The sequence below is a fragment of the Falco punctatus genome (assembly GCF_963210335.1).
Source record: "Falco punctatus genome assembly, chromosome: 8".
In the NCBI taxonomy this organism is placed as follows: domain Eukaryota; kingdom Metazoa; phylum Chordata; class Aves; order Falconiformes; family Falconidae; genus Falco; species Falco punctatus.
In genome coordinates, this window is record NC_137588.1 from 53,059,366 (window position 1) to 53,081,813 (window position 22,448).

General features: G+C 58.8%; 1 protein-coding gene across 4 annotated transcripts in view; it reads right to left on the bottom strand.

Moving 5' to 3' along the window:
- PPARGC1B (PPARG coactivator 1 beta) overlaps positions 1 to 22,448 on the bottom strand; it is a 56,821-nt gene that overhangs the window by 8,663 nt on the left and 25,710 nt on the right. For 3 of the 4 annotated variants that reach the window (XR_013929853.1, XR_013929854.1, XM_080398061.1), the window contains exons 2-11: positions 12,277 to 12,450; positions 9,590 to 9,802; positions 7,578 to 7,694; positions 5,641 to 6,787; positions 4,985 to 5,021; positions 4,508 to 4,572; positions 3,298 to 4,069; positions 2,736 to 2,811; positions 1,783 to 1,904; positions 1,241 to 1,395 (exon numbers count right to left, since the gene is read on the bottom strand). Coding sequence is in view for 2 of the 4 variants with exons in the window: in XM_080398061.1 (XP_080254187.1) it covers positions 1,241 to 1,395; positions 1,783 to 1,904; positions 2,736 to 2,811; positions 3,298 to 4,069; positions 4,508 to 4,572; positions 4,985 to 5,021; positions 5,641 to 6,787; positions 7,578 to 7,694; positions 9,590 to 9,802; positions 12,277 to 12,450 (2,878 nt within the window). In the remaining 2 variants the exon portion in view is untranslated. Of the gene's footprint in view, positions 1 to 1,240; positions 1,396 to 1,782; positions 1,905 to 2,735; positions 2,812 to 3,297; positions 4,070 to 4,507; positions 4,573 to 4,984; positions 5,022 to 5,640; positions 6,788 to 7,577; positions 7,695 to 9,589; positions 9,803 to 11,583; positions 12,086 to 12,276; positions 12,451 to 22,448 lie in introns of those variants that run through there. The other variant, XM_080398062.1, reaches the window with a different exon arrangement.

Here is a 22,448-nt window from a genome sequence, read left to right on the forward strand (position 1 = left end):
TTGGGTGTATATTTTTGAATGAGCCATGGATGGCATGGTTGCGTTTCACCCCTGCCTGTGGGCTCCCCATCTTATCCTGTTCCAGGGCATGCGGGATTCTAGGAACGAGCAGCGAGGGGGTGACTGCTGGCCTTGCTGCAATCTGCAGGTGAGGAGCACTGAGGGGGGTGCTGCTATGCGGGGGGGCAGCTTTGCCCCCCCCTCTCACAGCGCTGCTCAGCCATGTGCCAACATCTTCATCGCAGGGTGCTATCTGTTTTCTATCTTCTTCGTGCCCAAAATGAGAGGCCCTGGGATTTATTTAGATGAATGGCCATTTGCACCCATAACCAAAGTCAGAGGGATTGCTGCTCTGAGCAGATGAGAGATTCTAAGGTGCTAAAAGATGAGACAGTACTTGTGTACTGTCAGATGGACATCTAGAGATAAGTCAAGACTTAGGGCTTTATTTTCAGGCCCTCAGTCTCTCGTGCATGAAGTGGGACACTGGTACCAATTCACCCCCTGCAGAGGGTACAGAAATAAATGTGCAGGGTTTGTGAAACACCTGCAGATCACAGCAACAAGGGGTTAGCAAAGCCTGGATCACAGTTCTTTTGCAGGACTAGCACAGGGTTTTGCTCCGGCCCCTCAGCTCAGGCTGCAGCCTGTCCCTGTGGAGGGATGGGGCCCAGCGAGACCCTGGCTAATGTGGTCACCAAGTGAGGCAGAAGGTCTTGCAGAAGCCCATACAGCACACAAAGAGTTAATGTGACCACAGCACATTTCAGTGCCTTCATTTTGGCTCAAAAGTGCATGTGCAGCGTGGTGAATCCATCCTGTGGAGCAGCAAACCACCCACATCACCTCTTGAGCTAATGAGATATTGCTGACTGCTGTCTCTAACGACTGGGAAGGGACTTCTCTGCTGGAACGCGTCCAGTGCTGGGCAGAAATGCAGCAGACAAGATGGGCTGTGGTCAGCTGAGAGCGAGCAGCCCTGGGATGTGATGCTACGTTTTGCAGCCAACACACTCCGGGTCCTCACACCAGCTGCTTTTCTCCTCTCGTCCCAGTTTCCTAAGCCATCTGACTGAGCGAAGAGCAGCTACATGAGCCACAGGAGAGCCAGTGGGCTTTTCCTGCAAGCTCTAAAGAGCTTATGATCCTTGCGTGACTAGGGTTCACCAGTGCAATGTGCTGTTACAGCTCTGTGCTGATAAACGAGATGTGTCAGAAAAAGCAGCTCCTGCTTTCTTACCCAAGTCAGTGTATCTGGTCCAGAAGAAGTGCCCGAGGCCACCAGAGCTGAGCTGGAACGAAGGCTCGTTCCTCTTCCTTAGCGAGGTGCCGTTCTTCAGAGATAAGGCGGCATGCTCTGAATACCGGTAGGTGATGAAGCCATATTTATCCCCCCTGAGCAACCAGAGAAAAATTCAAGATGTGATGGGCCCCGCATCCCCTCTGACATGGCTCTGCCCAGCACTGTGCCCCTGCCCCCCCATCCTGTTGTCCCTTCATCCCACTGGCCCTGAATCCCTCTGGCTCTCCATCCCCCCAGCCCTCCCCATGTCCCTGGACTCGCATCTCCTCACCCAAAGAGCCAAGATCGTAGGGGCTTGGATGACTGAGGGGGCTGGCACGGCACAGAGCACTTCACCCCACCAGCACCACTGCATCACTTGCACATGCACAGCTGTGTGCAGGGGTGACCCTGCACCACCTGGCAGTGCTGGTGATGCCTGGGGAGAGGGACCGTCTGCAGCTGCCGAAGCCCTGGACCACAGCTTGCTCCCCACTCACCTGTTAGTCCTGGACAGGACCTGACACTCCACAATTTCTCCAAACACTTCAAAGCGTTTCTTTAGTTCACTGGAGCTCATGCTGCTCGAGAGGTTTCTGATATACACCACCCGGCCTTCTCCCTGGCAAAGCAAGTGAAAGGTTTCAGGCTCCGGGACCCCACACCTGCATGCTGCTGGCGGGCGCTGGAAATGTGGGGTCATGGAGGAGCCCCGGCAAGGCAGCGCCAGGAATCAGGCTGCAGCAGGGCCATGCCACGGCAGGCACAGCCTGACATCCCCAGGGTCTGGCTGTCTCTGCTCCAGCTAGCTCACGGGTGTCACCCCCAGGACACCACTGCTGCTGGGGACAGCCATATCCAGGCTGAAGCAGCCACCACCCCCTTCTCTTTTAAATTTCTCCTGCACTCTTGCAGCTTTTTCAGCTTCTCCTGGTGAAGATGTTGGGAAATATTCCCAAGAATTGCTAGGAGCAAAATTCAGTTACATTGCAGGTGAAAAATACCACAGGGGCATGTGTGAGTGCGCGCGCACAACAGTACGGAGGAGCATGTTATTTCCCTGCGTGCCCACCCCACCCCAGCTGCCACCCACAGGTTCCTGGTGCATGAGGCTGCCTCTGCAGGGACTGCATCTGCATCGGCTGAGCGGCTTCAGGGATTCCCCGGCTCACCCCACTAACTGCCAATGCCAACTGCACTGAAGCACCCGTGTAGGATGCTCTGGGCATTTCCTGCCAAGGACTCCGTGTATTGCCAATTGCCAGCAGCTTCCACTTCACATCGAGTTCTTCTCTCTCCCCCCTCCACCCCCCATGTCCTTGTTTAGCACTGGCCTCACATCAAGGGATGCTGAAGCCAGGGCTAATGGGTTCCACCACTACTTTTCTGGAGCAGGAGATGAACAGAGGGCTGGGGACTGCTTTCTCCCAGAGCAAGGTCCCTGCTCACTTACGATGGCCTTTTCCCGTCTCTTCTCCAGCTGGCCCCGCTGCCCGCTCCTGCCCTGACACTGCTCACCGTTCTCACACCTGGGAAGGGAGGGAGAGGAGGTCAGCCCTGGAGGGTGGGGGGGATCCGGTGAGGAAAGCTTCAAGCGTCAAAGAGAAGCTGAGGCACACAGCATCTGCAGCAGCGGGCGGGCAGTCCAGAGCACTGGCAGCAGAAGACAGATGGGGTTCTGGAAACACTGGAAAGTCCTCTCCGATAGATGCTGGACAGGGTTCCCAGCTGGTGCTTGCCCCTTCCCAGGCACAGCGCCAGCCCCTGCCCATGCCCCACCACTCCCAGCACCACAGAAACCCCTGGCTGCTTTGCCGCCGGTGCTGCTTTCTCTGGCCATGGCTGACATTTGCAGCAGCTGCTGATGTACTACCAATTATTTCTATAGATTATATTTTATTAGGCAGCATCTTTATTACTTGTGCAAAGTAGAGAGAGCTGAGGCTGCCACGCACCGGGGCAAAAACACAGGGGCAAGAACAGTCCCAAGTGCCCTCCCCACAGCCCCCCTGTACCTGAAGGTGCGTCTGCTTGCAGGTGATCGGGACCTGCAGCACGAAGACCCTGAGCTGGACCTGCTTCGGGAACAGTAATGCAAACTGGTTCTGGAAAGGGGGTTTCTCCGCAGGCACAGCTTGGTGTCGCCATGCTCCTCCTCCTCCTCCTCCTCTTCCTCCTCCTCCTCCTCTTCCAGGGGGGAGCCGCTCTCGCTGCAGCTGTCTTCAAAGACAGTGTCGTACTCAGGGGTCTTGCAGAAGACCATGTCCTCATCATCAAGAGCACTGTCCAGAAAGCCAAAGTGCTTTGTTAAGCTGGCTCTGATCTCCTGGTCTCTCAGCTGCTTGGCACTGTCCTTCCACAGCATCTCACCGCCCGCCTCCTTGCCACCGAGTTCCAGCCCCTGGTAGTGGGCAGCTGGGACCCTCCTCTTGTGCTCTGTCTCCACGTGGCCCAAGGGCTCCCATGACTTGAGCACCTTCCTCTGCAGGGTGGCCTCGGGCTTCAGCACCTGGCAGTAGTCGTGGTCCCCGAAGGAGCGGGAGAAGGGCCGCTTGAGTATGCCCGGCTGCTCGGGGAGCGCAGGGCGCCCGGCGGCTCGGCTCAGGTGGGCGAAGAGTTCTGTCCTCTCAGGGTGCTTCCTGGGGGCTTTCTGGGAGGCTGCCGTGTCCCCTGTACCTCCAGGGCTGGGGGCCATCCCGTCCTCCTTCCCTGCCTCCTGGGGGATGTCTGGCTTGTACAGGTCCTCCTCAGCGGGCTTATATGGCGGAGTGGTGGGCGGCGTGAGACCTGAAGCCCCCCCCCAAACAAATGGCAGCAGTCAGCTCTGCCCCTGCCATCCTGCCCCGTCCCACCCCAGCGCCTGGGCTGCACCAGGTATTGCGAGGGAGGAGGCTGCTCAGCCCCCACAGCCTCATCCATCCAGCAGCACTTGGGGAAAAAGGAGGATGCCTGATCCCAGCAGGGACCAGAAGACCAGAGGACACCCCCTTCCCTCCTGGCTCAGGCAGGGGACCCCTGAGCAGCTGCTTGCAGTGCTGGGATGCAGAGACCGTGCACGGGAAGTCTCCTGCATTTGCAGTGTGAAGAGGGGTCCCGGACCAGGGGATGAACGTGCCCCTTTGGCTGGGCTGGGCTGGAGCTGGTGACTCCAGGCTAAATTTAGGGTAAATCTGCCCCCTCGCAGGGAGGAGTTTTGCAAAATCAAAAATGAAAATCCTGTCCTACCTGCTGTCCCACACAGCTCCACAGTCAGCATTGGCTCAAAGTTTCTCTTCCCAAAGGCTGGGTCACTGAAGAGCAGAAAATAAGGAGAGAGAAATTTTGTAGGTCCCAAAAACTGAAAGGAAGCTGAGAAAATACTGTCTACGAGTGAGCCCTCCCACCATGGTCAGAGCCAGACGGAGTAACCCACGGAGGGGTGCGAGGGGCAGCAGGGCGAGCAGCGTGCCCTCCCTGTCCCAGCCAGAGCTCTGCGGCACGTTTCCCCTGGCACACAGGAATGCCCTGCCCTCGGCCTGGGGCCCTCTGAGCTCCTTGCACCGAGTGATGGCTGGGGCTCCCCACAGCCCTGCACCCAGCTGCACGGCTCGGTCTGCTCTGCAAAAGCAGCTTGGCTTGCTCACTGCAGATGCAAGCCCAGCCAGACAAGCCCAGGTGGCTTTCCAGCCCCAGCGTGGTTCATTTAGCCCCGCGCGCACTTACGTTTGTGCCAAGGACAGCGTGAGACACCTGGGTGTTTCTGAAAGGCAGGGAGAGAAGCAGGGTTACCAGCGGAGCTGTGCTCCATCCAGCACCCGCGGCGTTCGCGGTGGGAGCCAGGGCCCCTCTGCCTGCCCTGCCCTGGCCTGGCAGGGGGCTGGGGACCGTGGGCTTTGCCTGCCTGCGCGGTGGCAGCGTCTGCAGGAGGGCCAACCCCGCCGTGGTTGAGCCGTTGGTGCTCACAAAGCGCTTGTGGACAGCTGCGACTTCGGGGCACCAGCTGCACCCCGGTGTGCAAGGGTGAGCCCTCAGGGAAGAGGGAGCTGGAGGGATGGGGCAGCCCAGTCCCTGCTGGGCTAGTGCTACACCAGCTCCTTCACCTTGTTGTAAAGATAGGGAAACTGAGGCAGAAGGCCCCTGTGGATTGAAATCACACCCCAAAACCAGAACAGGCCCCCAACTCCCCATGCATGGGACCCCTCAGCCAGCCAGCACATGGGTCAGGGCTTGGCTGTGCTTGGGCTGCTCACAGCTTCACTGAGTGCCAGGCGCCCGGCCAGCAGCGCTCGCCCATGGCAGGGACGGCACAGGCAGCGGCACAGGCAGCGTGGGCACACCGGCGAGGGGTGAATGGAGTGACAGCCCCCAGCCCTTCTCACCTGCTTGCTCCAGGAGGGCACAGCGCCGGCTCTCAGCCCCGTCGCCCACCTCACCATCCCCTGGGGAGCCCAGGGAGAGGGGCTGAGGCTCTGCCAGTGGCGCTGCGCCCCCCACCTCCACCTCGGCCGCGGGCTCCTCAGCAGAAAAGCCTTCTGGTGCTGGGCATGGTGTGGGCTCTCTGCAGGCCAGGGCATCCTGGGGGCTGTCCCCTGCCTCCCGGGGGACAGAGGGCTCTGGGGGGGGCTCATCAAGGAAGGAGAGCCAGTGCCCAAGCTCGGGGTTGAGTCTCTTGGACCGGCGAACGGCATAAACGGTGCTCTCCTGTTTGCGGGCCACCTTCCCCGCAGCTGTGCCCAGTGCACCCACATGCTTGCTAGCATCGTCCTCGAAGCCACCTGGCTCCTGCGGTGCCTCTGCCTCAGCCCCGGGACTCTGCTGCAGCTCACTCTTCTCTGGTGCCATTTTGGCTCTGGATGTGCAGGTCCCGCTGGCATCCTCCCCATCCCGGGCCAGTGGCACAGGGGAGCAGTAGCCGGGCGGCCGGGCCAGGGCAGCGTACACAGGCTTGCCCAGGCGGTATGGCTTGCTCACGTCACACAGCAGGTCCCGTGCCAGCAGCTCCTTAAGGATGGAGAAGGATGCTCCAGGCTTCTTGCAGCCCCCAGCCACCTGCCAGGTGCAGCCCGGCCGGCTCTGGGCGCTGCCAGGGGGGGCTGGCTGTGTGGGGCAGTCCGGTTTGACTCTCTTGAAGGGGCTGCTGCAGGGCTGGGGCTTGGTGTCAGCGGCATCGCGGGCAGGCAGCTTCCGTGGCGGCAGACAGTAGGTGTGCATGTAGCGGATGAGCTCCACCACCGAGTGCATCTCCCCCTCACAGGAGAACTGTCTGCCGGAGCCATCCTCCGCTGAGGAAGGGGGGGTCACCAAGTCGGCAGAGCTCAGTGAGTCCTCGCTGGAGTCACTGTCATCCTCATGATGGGTGCAGTCACCTGGGGATGGGTGGTGGCTGCTGCTGGGGCACTCCTCAGATGTCTGGGAGGCTTTGGTCTGGGGGCAAGGTGGGGTGGAGGTGAGGTGCCGGTGCAGCTCGGTGCAGCTGCGGCTCTGTGCCTGTGGGACACTCGCCCTCCTGTCCCGGGGACCCTCCACCTTCGGAGAAGAGAGGAGAAAGTCAGCCCCAAGCCCCACAGCCACGACTTGACATAAGTAGCAGGCACGGAGGGAGAAGCCTCCTGGGCTGACAGAGTCACCCCATATCCCTGAGCCCCTTAGTTCCAGCCCACCAGCATCCTGACCTGACTGGGGGTCAGCCCCACACCCCAGGGGGTTTCCACTGGGCATGTGGGGCTGGCAGCCCAACCACCCCGAGCATTGCTGCTCCAGCAGCCGCCATGCAATGATGTTCCTTCTCCCCAGGAGAGACTTGCTGCTCTTCCCAGGCAATCTAACCTGCCGGACCTAATGCACCGCACAATTACTATTAGCAAAGTAGAAAAATCTTTGATGGCAACTTCTGCTGGGTTTCAGATTAGCTTAAGTGTTGGGGTCGGCTCTGCAGCATGGCATGCAGGGAGCCGATGGCTCCCACTTGGGCTGCGAGTCAGCGGGGAGGGGGCGGCCAGGGAACACGTGGGGCTTTCACAAACCAGCACTCATGGAAGCTGGGAGACACCTGACTCCACTGGCTCCAAATGACATCGAGACATTTCTCAGCCCAGCATGAAGTCCGAAGGTTTTGCTGAGCCCGGACTGCAGCCCTGGCACAGCCAGGGACGGGAACACCATGCGCTGCTCTGCCAGGGGTGACGGTCCCCACCTGCCCCCAGCCCAGCTCTGAGGCCGCCCACGCTCCCCGATGCTCCCTTTGGTGACGGCTGTTGGGACGGCTCCCGGGAGCTGGGTGCTGGGTGGGCTCGAGCTCTGCCCGCCAAGGAAGTACCTTTGTGCAGGGCCGTGCGAGTCGGGACTTGGGGGTCCCCGGGCGCCGGGCACTCCCATCCCGCTGAGCCTCGCAGCTCAGAGGCACGTGTGACGGAGACAGGAGCAACTTCTTCAGCTGCAAAGAGAAGCAGCAAGAAAAGGAGTCGGCATCGCAGTGAGGGCAAGGGAAAGCACCAGTGGGGCCGCAGCCCCTCAGGTCACATCTGCACCGAGCACATCATCGCTGACCTCCCGACCCAAAAATGGGGGAGGAAAAATAAAAAGGCAGGGAGGTGTTTCCCACCTCCCAGAGACTGTGGGGGGAGGCGCCCGGCCGCACACAGCCCCGCAGGGGTCAGGGCTGTCTCCACACCATATTCCCAGGGACCCCCAAGAAGGTCAGAACAGTGGGGACAACCTGAGGGAATTTACTTCCTAGGGGCACCCCCACTCCTGTCAGACACACAGGAGCTGTTGTGGCATCCAAACCTCTCACTCCATCGGCTCTTCCCTTAGGTGACAGAGACTTGAAATCGGCACGAGTGACGGGTTTGGACAACTCACTGGGGTTGCTGCGCAAGACGTATTTAGCCAAAACATCCAAAGAGGGCCTCGACACATTAATGAGCTTTCAAGGCTTTTTGCAGCAGATGCAAACCCCTGTGGGCCCTGTTGAGGATCTTCCCCAACACACTCGGCCAAGCCCACAAGTGGTGGGGGTGAGGTTTCCCCTGGGGTACCCACAGTGCCACCACACTTCCAATGGCAAGGCCAGCATACCATTTTTCTTCTACTCAAAACCATTTTTGGTTAGGGGGAGGGCAAAAACCAAACCCCACACCCAGCAACAACATTATTTCATATTCTACCCATGTTGCACTAACAACCGAAGTGACAACAGCTCAACAGCAAGACGACTGCGTAGGCGCTGGGGGACTGCACAGAGGAGACAGACTGGGGGGGCTCCCACCCTGGCCGGTGGGCACGGAGCCTCACGGCAGGCATAGGGGTTTTAAGGGGCGATAGAAATCGGGGGTGCCCAGGTCAGGGTCTGCTGGGAAACGTCAACCGGGGCACCCACAGCTTTAGGCGTGCAGCTCCTGTTGGTGGAAGCAACCAGCACCTTTTCCCCCCCACCCCTGCAACGTATACATCCTATATATACACATACATATTGTGTGTGATATATACCCCCCTGCGCAGGGTGTGGGCAGTGGAAATGCACGCTCTCACCACTGGATGTCACTCCTCCCCGCCACAGCCCCAGCTTTTGGGGAGACCCCAGGGCCAGGCTGGGGGTCCCTGGCAGGGACCGTGAGCCCCAGGAGGGAGCGGGCTGGGTACCTTGTCCCAGGGGACCTCCCGGGGACGGCAGTGGTTTGCAGCAAATGCTGCCAGTTAGTCCTGGCCAGCAGCGGGAGGGGGGCTGAAGCCCCGATATCGGAGGGAACCAAGAGGGATGCTCCAGCCACCCAGCCTGCAGGGACTGGAGGCCACGCAGCCCCTGAGGGGGTGTGGTGGAAGGCATGGGAGGGTCAAACCCTCCCGCTGAAAGCCAAGGGCATGGGCTGTCTGACACTCCAACCGAGCCCCCTCTGTCCCTCTGGCGAGAGCAGTGGGGAGCTTGGCACCGAGGCAGAGCCAGGCGGGAGCAGCCACCGTTGCCCATGGGCACGGGGCTGGGATGCACTAGGGAGACCCCTGGCTGCCCCACATCCACACATCCGATTAAAAGCAGTTGTGGGTCTTGCCAAAGCAGCCCCCACCCCTTTGACACCCACCCCCACCCACTTCATATATATATTTGTATACACACAACTTGTTCCCGTGAGGATGGTGATGGAGGTGACAGCAATGATGCAGAACATGTATACGTATACAATACAAGTATATGCTTTGGTATTGACGGTTAAAGAGAGTTTTAAGCCTAGAATGAAAAAATTCAGACCTTTGCTTCCTATCATACCCATGCAGCCGGCTTATCAGGGGCTCATCCAAATCCACCTTAAACAGTAGGAAGTGGGTTCTTACTAGAGACAGCTCATCAAACTCGGGGGCCGGGGGCGGCCCCCCCATGACCGGGGCGGTGGGTTTGGGGGAGGGGGCAGGCGAGGTGCAGACATGGTTGAGCGTGTCCCCCTCTTCCATAGTTCGGAAGGCAGCCAGGCCCATGTCATCTCCCTGTATATCATCCAATGTCTCGGTGAGGGCTGCCAGCAGCGCTTCATTCTCGCTGTCTATTATCTGAAAGGAACGTGCAAAGAAGAGAAGGGGAGTTAGGCTGGGCAGAGGGACCAGGGGATGCTGGGCAGGGGGGAAGAGGAGCCGGCGGTGCCACACCAGCACCCACACTTCCCCGTGACCCTGCAGGGGACCTGGGAGAGCTTCTCCCCAGCACAGCACTAGGATGGGATCAGGAGAAGAGAGACCCAACTGGAAAAGCAGCATCAGTCTGTCCCCCTGCTCCCCCAGTGGGAAAACAATGAATCAGAGCATCTTCTCTCCCAGTAGTCACCTTCAGCCCATCATGAGGCAAGCTGCAGCAGATAAAGGATCTGTGATTAAAAGGCTCCTTATCCAAATCCTCCTGACTCCGGGCTGTAAGTCCCCCCAGCGCTGGCTACCACAGCACTGCTGAGCGGGGCTTGGAGCAGCAGCCAGCCAGGACAGGAGCCCGGGGAGGGGGAGCCCCCTGCCCTCCACCAGGCTTGGGAGGCCAGCGGGGCACAGCCACAAGCTCAGCCCAGAGCTGCCCAGTGGACAAGAGGGCACGGACCCCTGGGAGAGCACCAGGGGAAGCTCAGCCCAGGCTGCGCTGCTGGCCAGATGACACAGCTTGCAACAAGCAGTATGGGGTTTGTTTTCGCTGAAGTCCCCCAAACACGGGCACCCCCAGCTTGACAGGGGCTCTCAGTCCTCACAGTTAAAGGTGGCTGCACCCAGCGCTCTGCGAGGGACCCTATCGGCAGAACAAAATGGGCCTTGCGTTACAGCTCCCTGATCCATTTTTTTTGGCAGACAGCATGATCTGGGGATGCTGAAGGGAGACGGTGAGTGGCTGGGGCTGTGCAAGGCCAGACAGGGCCACGGGCTGCTCCTGCCTCTTCCCTGCCTACCACCCACCCTGCCCCCTTGGGTCTGTCTTTCCATCTGGGCTTCACCTCAGCTGATGCACTTCCAGCCCTCCCAGTAGCCCACAGCTTCCCACTAGTCCCCCTCCCGCCTGGAAATACAGTGCAAAAGCACAGAAGAGGATGCAGAAGCTGAGGAATGGCTGAAGAGAGCCAGGAGTTCCTTCTTTTTAGTCCTCCTCCATCATATTCTGAACATAAACCATATACAACAAGAAGCAGGCTACCACCAGCTATAAAATTGGCACAGGGGTAAATTCAGGCTCTCAAGGAGGACTGTTGACTGCACACAGCCTCCCGTGTTTCTCTCATCTTGTTTGAAAATTAAATATCTTTTGTTCCATGCCCTAACCTTGCTCGCAGTTACTAGAGCAGGCTCCAGGGAAAGGCAGCAGGATGCTCCATTTTTGGCTCCATTTCTTTTCCTCCTGTTACTGGCACGAGACCGCTGTGCATACAAGTTCAGTGGGATACATTTCATCATACTCCACTGCTCCTAATGGGCCCGTCTTTTGCATTTCTTTTCTGTTTATCTTTTCCCCAGGAAGTTCAGCGGAAAATATGCATCTCGTGATGAAGGTCCCTCAGCTGGACTGGACCATTTTCAAGCACAGCATCAGCACAGCATAAAACCCAGAGGGTTGTTATCATGGCCAGGTTAGAAATATTGGGGCTTTTTTATTTTTTTTGCCCTTGTTTAAATACAAATCCTTCTCCCTCCTAAAATGTAACCTGGAACTGGTGACTAGCAGAGAACAGTGGATCACAGTCTCCTTGTCCAAGGGGGTAAGTGCCTAGGTGCTGCTCAGGAGGGCACCAAGACCCCAGCCCCTGAGGACAGGACACATCCAGGGCATAGCATGAGCTTTGAGAAAGGCGAGAGGGCTACCCAACCTGCTCTGTGCTGAGTCCCCAGGCAGTCTCCACAGCTCCCTGCCTCCAACCTGCCTGCACTGTGCTCACAGCCCTGCCCTGGTACCACAGCTCCATGAGATGCTCAGCTTTTCTGCAAGGAAAGGCAAAAACAGTGCCAAGGGACAAGGACCAGCCCTGCCTGTACCTGGGAACATCCTCTGCCCCAGCACTGCTTTGCACCGTGTGGTCCCAGGTGCTGGTACAGCAATGGCTCCATCCCAGCACAAAGGTGAGGGGAGAAGTCAGCCACCCTCTGCCGGGGGACCCCAACCCCAAACACAGGGATGATGCCAAAGCCAGCAAGACAGGAGAGGGGGGCTGCTTTCACCTGCTGGGAAGCAAACATTCCCACCCCGCATGACTGACCTGAAACCTTCACATTGCCACCCTGGCACACCTCGCCATCCCAGGAACTGAATGGGAAGTGCTGCACACCAGCTGTAATTCCTTTTTACTAAGGCATCACAGGAAAGCTGAGCCAGCAGCCTTTTTCTACCACCTGATTAGCCTTACTCCACTTGCCCCATTTAAAACCGGTGTGCAAATTAATGGAGCACTAATCAGCTGGGGAGGAGCTATTAATAGTTGTGTGTGCCCCCTTGTTCCTCTCTCTTTTTCCCCCCTCCCCCTACCTCCAGCCCCAGGCCCCCTGTGCTGGGGGGATGGGGGTACCTGGAAGAGCTCGGAGTCATCGGTGCTGTACTGGCTGGAGTCAGTCTCCGAGTGCTCCCCGCACCACTGCAGCTCGCTGAAGCAGCCGGCTGAGTCGAAGTCGCTGGCATCCAGCTGAGACAAATCAATCTCAGGGAAGTCAGAGTAGAGGTGCTCCTCGCCAGACACCTCGTACTGGGGAGAGAAGAGCAAGCGGGTGAGCCACCCACCACGCCAGAGGGGCAGGCAGCAGCAACCACCTGTGGAAACAGCCCGTCTCCCCACATTGAGCCACCTCTGCTCGAGCCCATTTCAGATCCTCTTTCAAATAAGCTTTGGCAAGGGGCTCCAGGAGCAATAATGCAGCAGTGCAGAGTGTGGAGATGCACTGGGCATCTCGGGAATGGGTTTGCACCGCCTGGCACTGCTGGTTATTGACAGCTGCCCCACAACTGCCACCAAACCAGCCCTCTCACATCCCATGCTGTGGCAGGTGTCAGAACAGCAGCATTTGCACTGGAAGAGCCTCATCTCTGGTGAACAGAAGGTCAGGGCACAGCACAGTCACCTGGACTGTGGCAAAGCACCTGCTGGTGCTCTTAGGGGAAACTGAAGCCATTCCTGCCTTTGGTGCCCCAAGGATGCCATCCAGCTTTATCCACCTGCCCTGGAGATCAGCAATAACAGAGCAAGGCAAGAGACTTGGGCACACATGACACAGCAACGCACGGAGCCAGGCTCCGGTCAGCATGACTGCTCAGTACCCGTGGCTGCTCAGTACCCCATCCCTGTCCCTGCCACATGGCACTGAACCACACAGGGACAGTCCCGCTGGGGAAGCTGCACGTCCTGCATGTCCCAAAGCACTGCCGGAGCAATGTGGACCCTGGTCCCTGCATTGCATGTGCAGGATGAGAAAAACAGCATGGAAACGAATCTATGTCCGGGCACACACGGATCGACGCGAGCTCTAGGAACCAAGCTAGAAATCTTCATTTAACCACAGAAAGGTTCTGGGACCTGCGGCACAGCCCTGCCTGCGCTGCCACTCGCTGCCTGCACCCACCCCAGCGGGCAGGCTCGGCTTTGCCCTGCGATGTCCAGGTTCAAATGCAGAGGGGAAAGGTCTGGTGTGACTCCTCCTGGTATTGGCTGCCCGGGGGGAGTTTTCTGGCGATGAGGGAAGCAAGTTTATTTACAGAGCAAATGGATTTTGGAGCAGGCAAACATCTGAGCATGTGAGAGTGGCTGCAGGGGCAGGAGAATGCGGGGGCCTCCCCTCCTGAAGTGCCCTGGGAGGATCTCCTTCAACAATCAACGGGAAGGAGAAGGGATTTCAAACTGAGCTGCAGGAATGGAAAAAAGCGTGTCTCTCGTTCTCTTCTCTTTTTTGGTAATTGGGATAATCTGGGATTATTGGTTGCTGAGGAGCCTGTGTGTCATGCTCCCCACCAGGTCTAGGACACCCTGTGCCACACCAAAGGACACTCCTGTGCACAAACCCACTCCCATTTCATATTTCTCACCTGCTTTCCACCCTGTCTCATCCCAGGGGTCGTGGAGGAAAGGGTAAGCAGTTTCAAGGATGCAGCAAGGGGAGGGGAGAGCAGCTTCAAAGCCCAACAGTGAGCCAGAGCCACAGACTGCCAGCCCAGCCATGCCCATGGCCACAGCGGGGCTGGGGGCTGCAGGGAGCTGCTGACGCTGCCCCAGCCCCAGGGTGACGCTCTCCCCAGCGTCCTCCCTCCATCCTGCTGCTGGAGGGAGGCGTATCAGGAAGACATCCACGAGTGTGGTGCCACCAAGTATATCGGGTACAGAAAAAATCTAAGCAAACCCCTGAGCGGCTCTGGGATCCGGGTACTCCTCGTGGGCCCCCCAGGGCTGGGGCTCTTCAAACCTGCCCTGCAAAAACCTTTGCTCTCTGGGTTGTCAGAGCACATGTAGCAGGTCAAGGGTCCCTGCCATCACCACTGCCAGCTCTGGGAGACACAGATGTTACCTTTCCCCTAGCTCTCCCGTCCCCTTTGCTTGGGGCATCCTGCACTGCTCTGGGATCAGACGTCCCTAGGCCTTTCAGATGTGTCCCTTACCTGCTCTGGCTTGTCCCTGCTTTCCTGCCACTGCTCTTGCGCCTGCTCTAGAAAAAGTCTTGCAACAACTTTGGCTCCCCCTTCTCCCCAAATCTTCCCATGGGAACACAGGCAAAGGCTTTTATTTTTAGAAAAGCCGTACATACATATATATATGTGTCTGTGTGTGCGTGTGTGCGTTCAATTAAAAATAGCAAAGCAGTCAAATTCTCCTGCTCCTTTTGATATGCCACAAGGGAAAAGATCCTGGTGCTGAGATCACAAGGAGCAGCTGACACCAGTGCTTGGGATGTCTTTTGATCAACTCCACAGATGTGACATGTCCCCACTGGCAACAGGGCTGGGTAAAAATAAACTCCTGCAATCTAACGCTGCTGAGCTGCCCTCTCTGGGCACCCTGGAGGCAGCAGTGCCCTGGCACTGTCACGCTGTGTGCAGCCATCCCGAGGCAGTGGTTGGCAGTGGGTGCTCCCAGGTTCCCAGCTAGCACAGGTCAGGAGTGCCCAAGAACTCAGCTCTCTCATTCCCTCTCCTCCTTGCAAAAAGTGGGGAGAGCCTTTGCTAAGCGCAGCCGCCCCCACGGGCACCCAGCAGGACATCCCAGTGCAAAGCCACAGCTCCAGCCAGCCCCCTCGGCTACAAGTGTCATTTAACTGGCCCAGCCACCAAGGGCTTGAGTCTCTAGAGGGAATCCGTCACTCTGAGCACTGCTACCCCCGCACTGAGTGCTGAGAGCACAGCCCCTCTGGGCTGGCCGCAGGGGTGGGGGGGACCCAGCCCCCCACCCGAGTAGGGGGTGGCAGCAGTGATGGGGAGGCTGCCTGCGGGCACTGGACCTCATCTGCTCTGACTTTCCCTTTTCCCACCCTTTGCATTTCCTGCTGCCTTGGGAGAGGAGTGAACTTTTGTTCTAATTTTACTCGGGAGTTTGTAGGAAGATCAGCCATGGGTTCTTGGTGTGCAGCCAGCAAACACCCATGGAGACATGCTCAAAAATTCGGAGGCATCCTCCAGCCCAGACACCTGGCCCGTGCGCGCTGCAGTGTGGCTGCGACCAGAAAGCTGCCGGCAGCTCACTGCGACGTGTCTGATGAATCCCTGCTCCAAGGAAGAGACAGATGCCCAGGCAGCTATGCGGGCGCCCTCATGCCACACACCTACATCCTTTTGGGGAGCAGAGTCCCAAGACTGGGCATCCCCTCCAGCAGCAGGAGCACCCCACAGCAACACCGTGTGGGCAGCTGCACCTGAAAGCCAAAGCTAAAAGGTGGAGGGCGTTGGAGGGAACAGCCTCTGTTCTGAGACGTTCTCCTCGGCTTTCTTTAAAGCATGAACCAACTCTGACCTCAGCCCCAGCAGAAACGCAATCGCAATTACAGGACAAAGAGGCAGCTGATACTGGCTTGCATGTTGCAAGGAGCTTCGCCTCTGCAGAGGCTTTGCTGGGCTGGGAAGACAGAGAATTAACGTTTTTGTTCATTAACTGCTGAGCACGGACAGCCCTTCCCTGCTGCGAGGGGTTTATTAACTTCAGTCGTGGGAGCAGGGGTTGCCCCAGGAGGTTGGCAGGGACCCTCGCACCGAGGGTTTGTGCTCATTTCGTGCCCCTGCGGAGGCTGGCTGGCTCCGGCAGTGCCGTGTGTGCCCGGGGACAGCCCGGAGCGCAGGGGGCTCTGTGCCCGCTGCGGCTGCACCGCTCCGCTGCAGCCCCGCACCCGTGGCTGCCACGGCGGAGCCGGCAACATCGAGAAAGCGCAACGGACAGTCTCCAAAGTGGGAGTCAAGGACGTATAGAGATCACCTCACCAACTCTCCCGTCCCACAGAGCCTCAACTGCACCTCAATGTTTCCAGAGAAGGACCAGCAGGCCCTGTCCCTCAGCCCTGTGGGTGAGGAGGGGCCATCTCCCCCCCAGCTTGCACGGTGCCTTCTCCTGGGAACCCCATGCAAGCAGATCAGTCTGAGAGCTTCTGGTGGCTCCTTGGTCAGCATCCCTTTGTCTGCCAGGGCTGCAAATGGAAGAGCTCCCAGTGCTCTGGGGACTGCACCCACCAGGGCACCTGCTGCTCCGACCCCCCGTCCCCTTGCAGAGCCCCCAGTCTTTGCCCTTGCTGGGGCAGTGGCAAGGCAGGGCAGGACAAGGAGCTGGCATGGGGGTGAGCTCCATCATCTGTGAGGGTGGCTGATACAGGTGGCTGATGTGGGCAGCTGTCTCTAGTGTCCTCAGCAGCTCTGGCACATGTCCTGGGCTGGACCTGCAGCAGCGTGAGGGCAGCCACCAGCTGGAGCCACATCCAAGGGTGTCCTGCTGAGCACAGCTCAGTGCTGGCTCCCAACATCATGGGGACAGCAGGTGGGACATTTCCCTTTGGAGCAGCATGAACTCCGGTGCGGGAGCATGTGAGGTCTTATCTCTGCAGAGACATGAAGTTCCTCTCCAAGCCCAACTCTAACTCAAACATCGGATTAGCGAGACAGGAAATGTTTTCTGCTTTTCAGCGTCAACTTAGGCTCCTCAGAATAACCCCCCTGGCCAGCAGGGCTGGAGAGGCTAGCTGGGGCCAGGCTGCTGGCTCCTGGGGGCAGCCGTACCTGGTGAGCCCACCAAAAGCAGACCTTGGCTGCAAGTGTGTGCAGCCAGCTTGCCTGGGGAGCAGGCAGCACTGCCCTCCTGCCTGCCAGCCTGAAAACAGGCACCTGCCACCCAGAGCTCCGCAGCCTGCAGGCAAGTGCTGATGCTCTGGGGTTTTGCCTTCCCTGTGGCAAGCCTGGGAAAGAAGCAAAGGGGCGATGCCGCTGCCAGACGCCGGTTCTTGGACGAACCGCAGCCCCGCTGCCAGGCAGTAGCAACCTAAACCACCGGCAAGCAAGAGAGCTCAGCTGGCAGTTGCCTGCAGGGCTTAGCTGGCTCAGAGGGGCTGGGGACATGCCAGTGACCATGACGAAGAGACCTGCAGGTCCTCTCCTCTGTCACAGCCCTGACAACAACACCGGTAGAAATTTCCCTTATCTGCAGAACCCCTGGGTCCGGCTCCTTGAAGTTGCGGCCAAGTATTCCGCAGCGAGGCTCCAAGCGCACCGGGCGATGGCACACACATTGTGCTCATGCTTAGTGAGGCTGCAAAATTTCAGCTTCTGAAGTCTGCCGGTGCGAAAGCGCTGCTGGACGTGCACAGCGCCTTCGCGAGAACTTAATCCTGTTTAAGCCTGAGAGGCCAGATTTGCATTGCCGCCTGCATACACGGCCCCAGGATGCTTTGCAATTGCCCTGTCACTCACATGCCACTTTGCTGTACAGAAAAAAGGAAGGAAAGCTGCGGCTCCTCGGAGGGGCCGAGGGATCCAGCCAGAAACAGGCAGCCCATCTCCTCCGCGAGGAGCCAAAGCAGTGACTCAGCCCCGCATGGAGCCTCCTCCCTCCCCACAGCTGAGCGCCTACCCAAAGCACTAAGGGATAAATATACATCCACACGCGCTGGAGACAGAGCCCCAAATTAGCCGGTAGCGTTTAGGCTGGGACCCAAACCAGCAGAAGGTGAGAAATGCTGAGAACACAGAGTGCCAGCTCCTGCCAGCCCTCCCTCGGTGGCACGGGCAGCGCCGGCTCCTGGTGCCCACGTTTGCAGCCGGCTGGCAAGTTTCCCCCTCCTCACCCTCACCCCAGGCTTGTCTTTAAAAAAGAAAGAAAATCCTTGGGCAGGGGTTTTGGAGAGAGCCGCCCGGGCTTATCAGGGAAATCCGTAATCGCAGACTGCTTGAAACAGGGATTACAGCCCTGCAGGGAGACGGGCACCGCGCGGCAGTTTCACCGGAATGAACTCTTCCCCAGGTGGGCAGCAGCAGCCTGGCTGGTGCATGGTGGGCACGGCTGCCTGCCACACTAGCTGCTTCGGACAGGTGGGATGCTTGGATCTGCAGGCACCAGGGATGGGTGCTTGCAGACCCCCAGCACTCTCCCCAGCTGCCCCAGCACTGGTGCGGGGAGGCAACGGGGGCATGCAGCCACTGTGACCCACACGGGGGCCAAACCCAGCCCCCATCCACACCCTGCCGTCCCGGTGGCTCCCACCCTGCAGTCCCCATGTGGTCAGGCCACCAGCACCCTGGGAGGTGAAGCAAGGTGCTGCCAGCCCCTTATCATCCCCAAGGATGCACCAGCTCCCTCCGAGCCCTCCTGGCCCAGAGGGACCCCCATGGGGCAGGCAGCAACCTTCCAGTAACGGAGAGGAGGGCAGAGGTGGGGATGGAGGAGAGAGCTATAAATAAGTGTAAATACAGCAAGGAGGCACCTGGCCAGAGCTGTGAAGGTCACAGTAGCATGTGCCAGCAGATAAGCAACCCCCCTCCCCGCTGGCATTTGACAAAATGTCACTGTGAATGAAGGAGAGGTGGTGTCGGGTTGTGCCATGGCCTGGCCACCCCTTGCCACCCCCTGATATTTATAGCCTGAAAGCCCCAAAGCAGAGGGTGAGTGGTCCCTCCTTGGGAGGCAGACACGGCAGAGGGACCCTGCCTGCAAGCCCACCACTGTGACACAGTGGAGAGGCACGAGGAGAGGAGAGGCACGGCTCTGCAGCATCCCGCTGCTGCTCCCTCATCTACCTCCCAATTCTGGGGGAAAAGGAGCACACAAATCTTCCAGGCTCCCAAGTCTGCACAGAGTCATGCAACATTTTTGCTGTCCTGCTAGGAGCAGGGCATTTTGCCCTCTGCACTCTGTTGATTTTTAATTTTTTTTTTAATTTCTACTGATCCGTTTTAACAATTCAGCCTAGCCAGCAAGAGGTAAAATCAGCCCTAGCATTTAAAGCCTGGACAAAATAAATAGCAGGTTGATCCTTTCTTCCACTCCAGCTGCTCAAAATCCACCGCTGCTTGGCCGCATTGCCACAGCATGTGGGAGCCCCACGCCGGACACCCCGCGCCGACACGCATGGAGCAGCCGCCGTCCCGACACAGCCCAGGCAGTGCGGGGTGGGCGAGGGGAGGGGGCTCAGGCAGCACCGGGCACCCAGCCCGGCGGCACCAGCGGGACAAGAGGACCTTGGTGCCAGGCTCTGAGCTACAGCTTGAGCACGAACACGGTCTCGCTTGCTGACTTTTGTCTTACATTAGAAGGGTGTAATTAAGATCAATCATGAGATGCCAGTAATAGGAAATATTAAACATTAACTGCAAACAATAAACACAAACTTGCCAGGATATCTTTGATATGGAAGAAAGATGGAAGAAATTGCACTAAACTATCCCTGAGTCACAGGGCAGAAGAAAGGAGCCTGAGATACTGGCAATAATGCCCTGAATAAACAACGCTTTGCTGGAACACTTCAAACAAAGGTGTGTCGGTTTAGGAAGAAGGACAACAGCAAAGTATATCACAGGTTACGTTGCTGCATGTTCATACTATACTTGGCAGCCATTTATTTGGGCTCCAAATTACAGAGTCCACCTGATTTCTGCCTGAGCTCTGGGATGGGCCAGCCCAGAGCTGCAGGACCCACTAGTGCCACAGCGAAGCCGCGGAGACCCCGCAGCCCCAGCTGCCCTGCACAGAACCCAGCACACCCCCCCACTGCCGTCACCCCCTGGCACAGCCGCTGCTGGGGCGGCACCAGCAAGCACCAGGCAAGGGCAGAAAGGCAGAAGCAATGGTGAAAGGAGAGGGGGCGGCAGGTAGATGCAGTGGGGAACAGGCAGTTCCCGAAGAGGGACGCTCTTCTCTCAACACCGCCTAATGGAAACAGCACCTGCCGACTGTGGCTGCTGCCAAGCGCCATGCCATGCTGGCTGCTGCTGCTGCTGCCATGTCCTCAGGATACGGTCACCAGGCAGAGGGCTGCCTGGGCAGCAGCAGCAGCAGCACACTGAGGCACGCACAGCATGCCGATAACAGTGTCTCCCATAACAAGAGATGTGTCACAGCTTTATCCTGCACCCCTTGAGACAAACAGCAGCACCCCATGCCAACCCTGCCAGCAGCCAGCCCAGCAAACACTGCCCACTGATGCCCAAACGCGCGCGTGCCCGCGGCTGCTGCCAGCCTCGCCTCAGTCACCGATGGGTGCTGCTGCAGGCAGCGGCGCTGGCACTGCTCGATGGCATCAGCCAGGCAGGGCACGGGCCTGGTCCTGAACCCTGGTGGTGGTTTCTAAGAAATTCCTTGTTATCTGCCCCAAAACCAAAGGCAGGACCAACAGACAGCAGCCAGCGCGTGCTGAGCTGGGTACAAAAGGACACTGGGAACTGAAACGTCCCATCAGCAGAGGCAGGCAGCTCCTCGCCGCAGCACTTCTCCAGCGAGGCAAGGACAGAGCAGAGGTGGCACAAGCCCTGCGGTCTCCAAAGGCCCCACAGAAGAATGCCCAGCGGGACACGGAGCAGGGGGGGCTGTGGCCAGGGCCAGTGGGACCATCAAGACCCTGAAAGTGAAGGTGGCAGGAAGCACTGTGGCCCCATGAGACAGGCTGGGGAGCCCTGGGAGAGGGGGTGTCCCCAAGCTCCAGCCAGGCTGGTGGCACTGAGGGGTCAAGCTGTGCCGTGGGAGGGGGCAAGCACCTGACTCACCATGGAGCTGATGATTAGCCAGCTCTGCTGGTCACAAAAATTCCCCACGATGGCAACTCCCTCCTTTTGAAAGGAAAACATGAGGGGGCAATTATTTTCAGACCTTCCTCTTCTGATATCCTGGCAGCCAGCAGCCACATGACCACTGTGGGCAAAGGGACACCAGCAAGGAGGCTCCTCCGGGGTCGGGGTGGCTGTAGGGGCCAGAGGAGGAGCAGCCCTGCCCCTGTCCTGCTCCAGCCACCGGCCCCTTTGGAGGTTTGGCCACCAGCTCGTGGGCTGGTGGGGCTCCATGAGGCCCTTTCTGTCCAGAGGATTCTGCAAATGTCCTCCTGTGGTGCAGCCCTCCGCAGCTAATACCAGTTCCGCTCCGCGGGCACCGTTCGCCCTGGCACCAGCGGCTCTTCACCTCGTTCAGCTGGCTCTAAGAGCAAATCCCTGCTGGCAGGCAGCGAGCAACTGGCCCTCCAGCTCCCTACGCTAGGAGTGAGGTTGAGCCTGCAGCAGCACAAGGAGGAAAGCAGAGCCAGTGCCCAGAGGGACTGTGTTAGACACCCATGTGCCGTGCCACATCAGGTTCCCGCTCCAGCTCCAGAGCTGCCCAGGCGAGCCCAGCCTCAGCCGTCCTCCCTACCCACAGCCACAGCCTCAGCATCCGCGGTGCTGTGCTGGGAAAGCTCCTCTTGGCTTTGCCAGGAGCCACAGATGCAGTCTGTGATCCTGGGAATCTCTGAGCTACTCTCAGGGGCTGGCCCAGGCAGCATGGGGAAGCTGGGGGGCATTGGGGGTCTAGGGGCAGGGGGTGGGCAGCCAGCGTGCTGGCGGGGCAGGCTCTCAGCTGCACTGGAGCTACTCGCCCTGCAGTGCCACCAGCTCTGAGGTTGGTGCCTTGAGGCTGTGAAATGACAGGGGAGGGGAGGCCAGCTCAGGGAGAACTGTCGTTACTAAAATATCCTCCTGCCCTGTCTTGGGACACCAAACACAGGGCTTGGGTGGGACACCAAACACAGGGCTTGGGTAGGACACCAAACAGAGGGGTTTAGGACACCAAACAGAGGGGTTTGGGACACCAAACACAGGGCTTGGGTGGGACACCAAACACAGGGGCTTGGGACACCAAACAGAGGGGTTTGGGACACCAAACACAGGGCTTGGGACACCAAACACAGGGGCTTGGGACACCAAACACAGGGGTTTGGGACACCAAACAGAGGGCTTGGGACACCAAACACAGGGGTTTGGGACACCAAACAGAGGGCTTGCTGGGTGGCAGTTAGCAGGAGGCAGCGGCTCGGCACGCAGCCTGGCTCTGGCACGCTCGGTGCGGAGCTGTAATTCCCGGCACTTTCTGGCACTCCACGTCAGCAGGTCCATGGCTGTGAAACGGGAGCTGAGGTTAAAGCCAGCCCAAATCCTGCCCCATTACATACACATCTGATGGGCGGGTGGAGAGAACCTGCCGAGTGCCGGACACCATAGCCTGATGTTATCCCTCTGCCAGGTCTGTGACTGTCATCTGTGGGATGCTCTTCACCC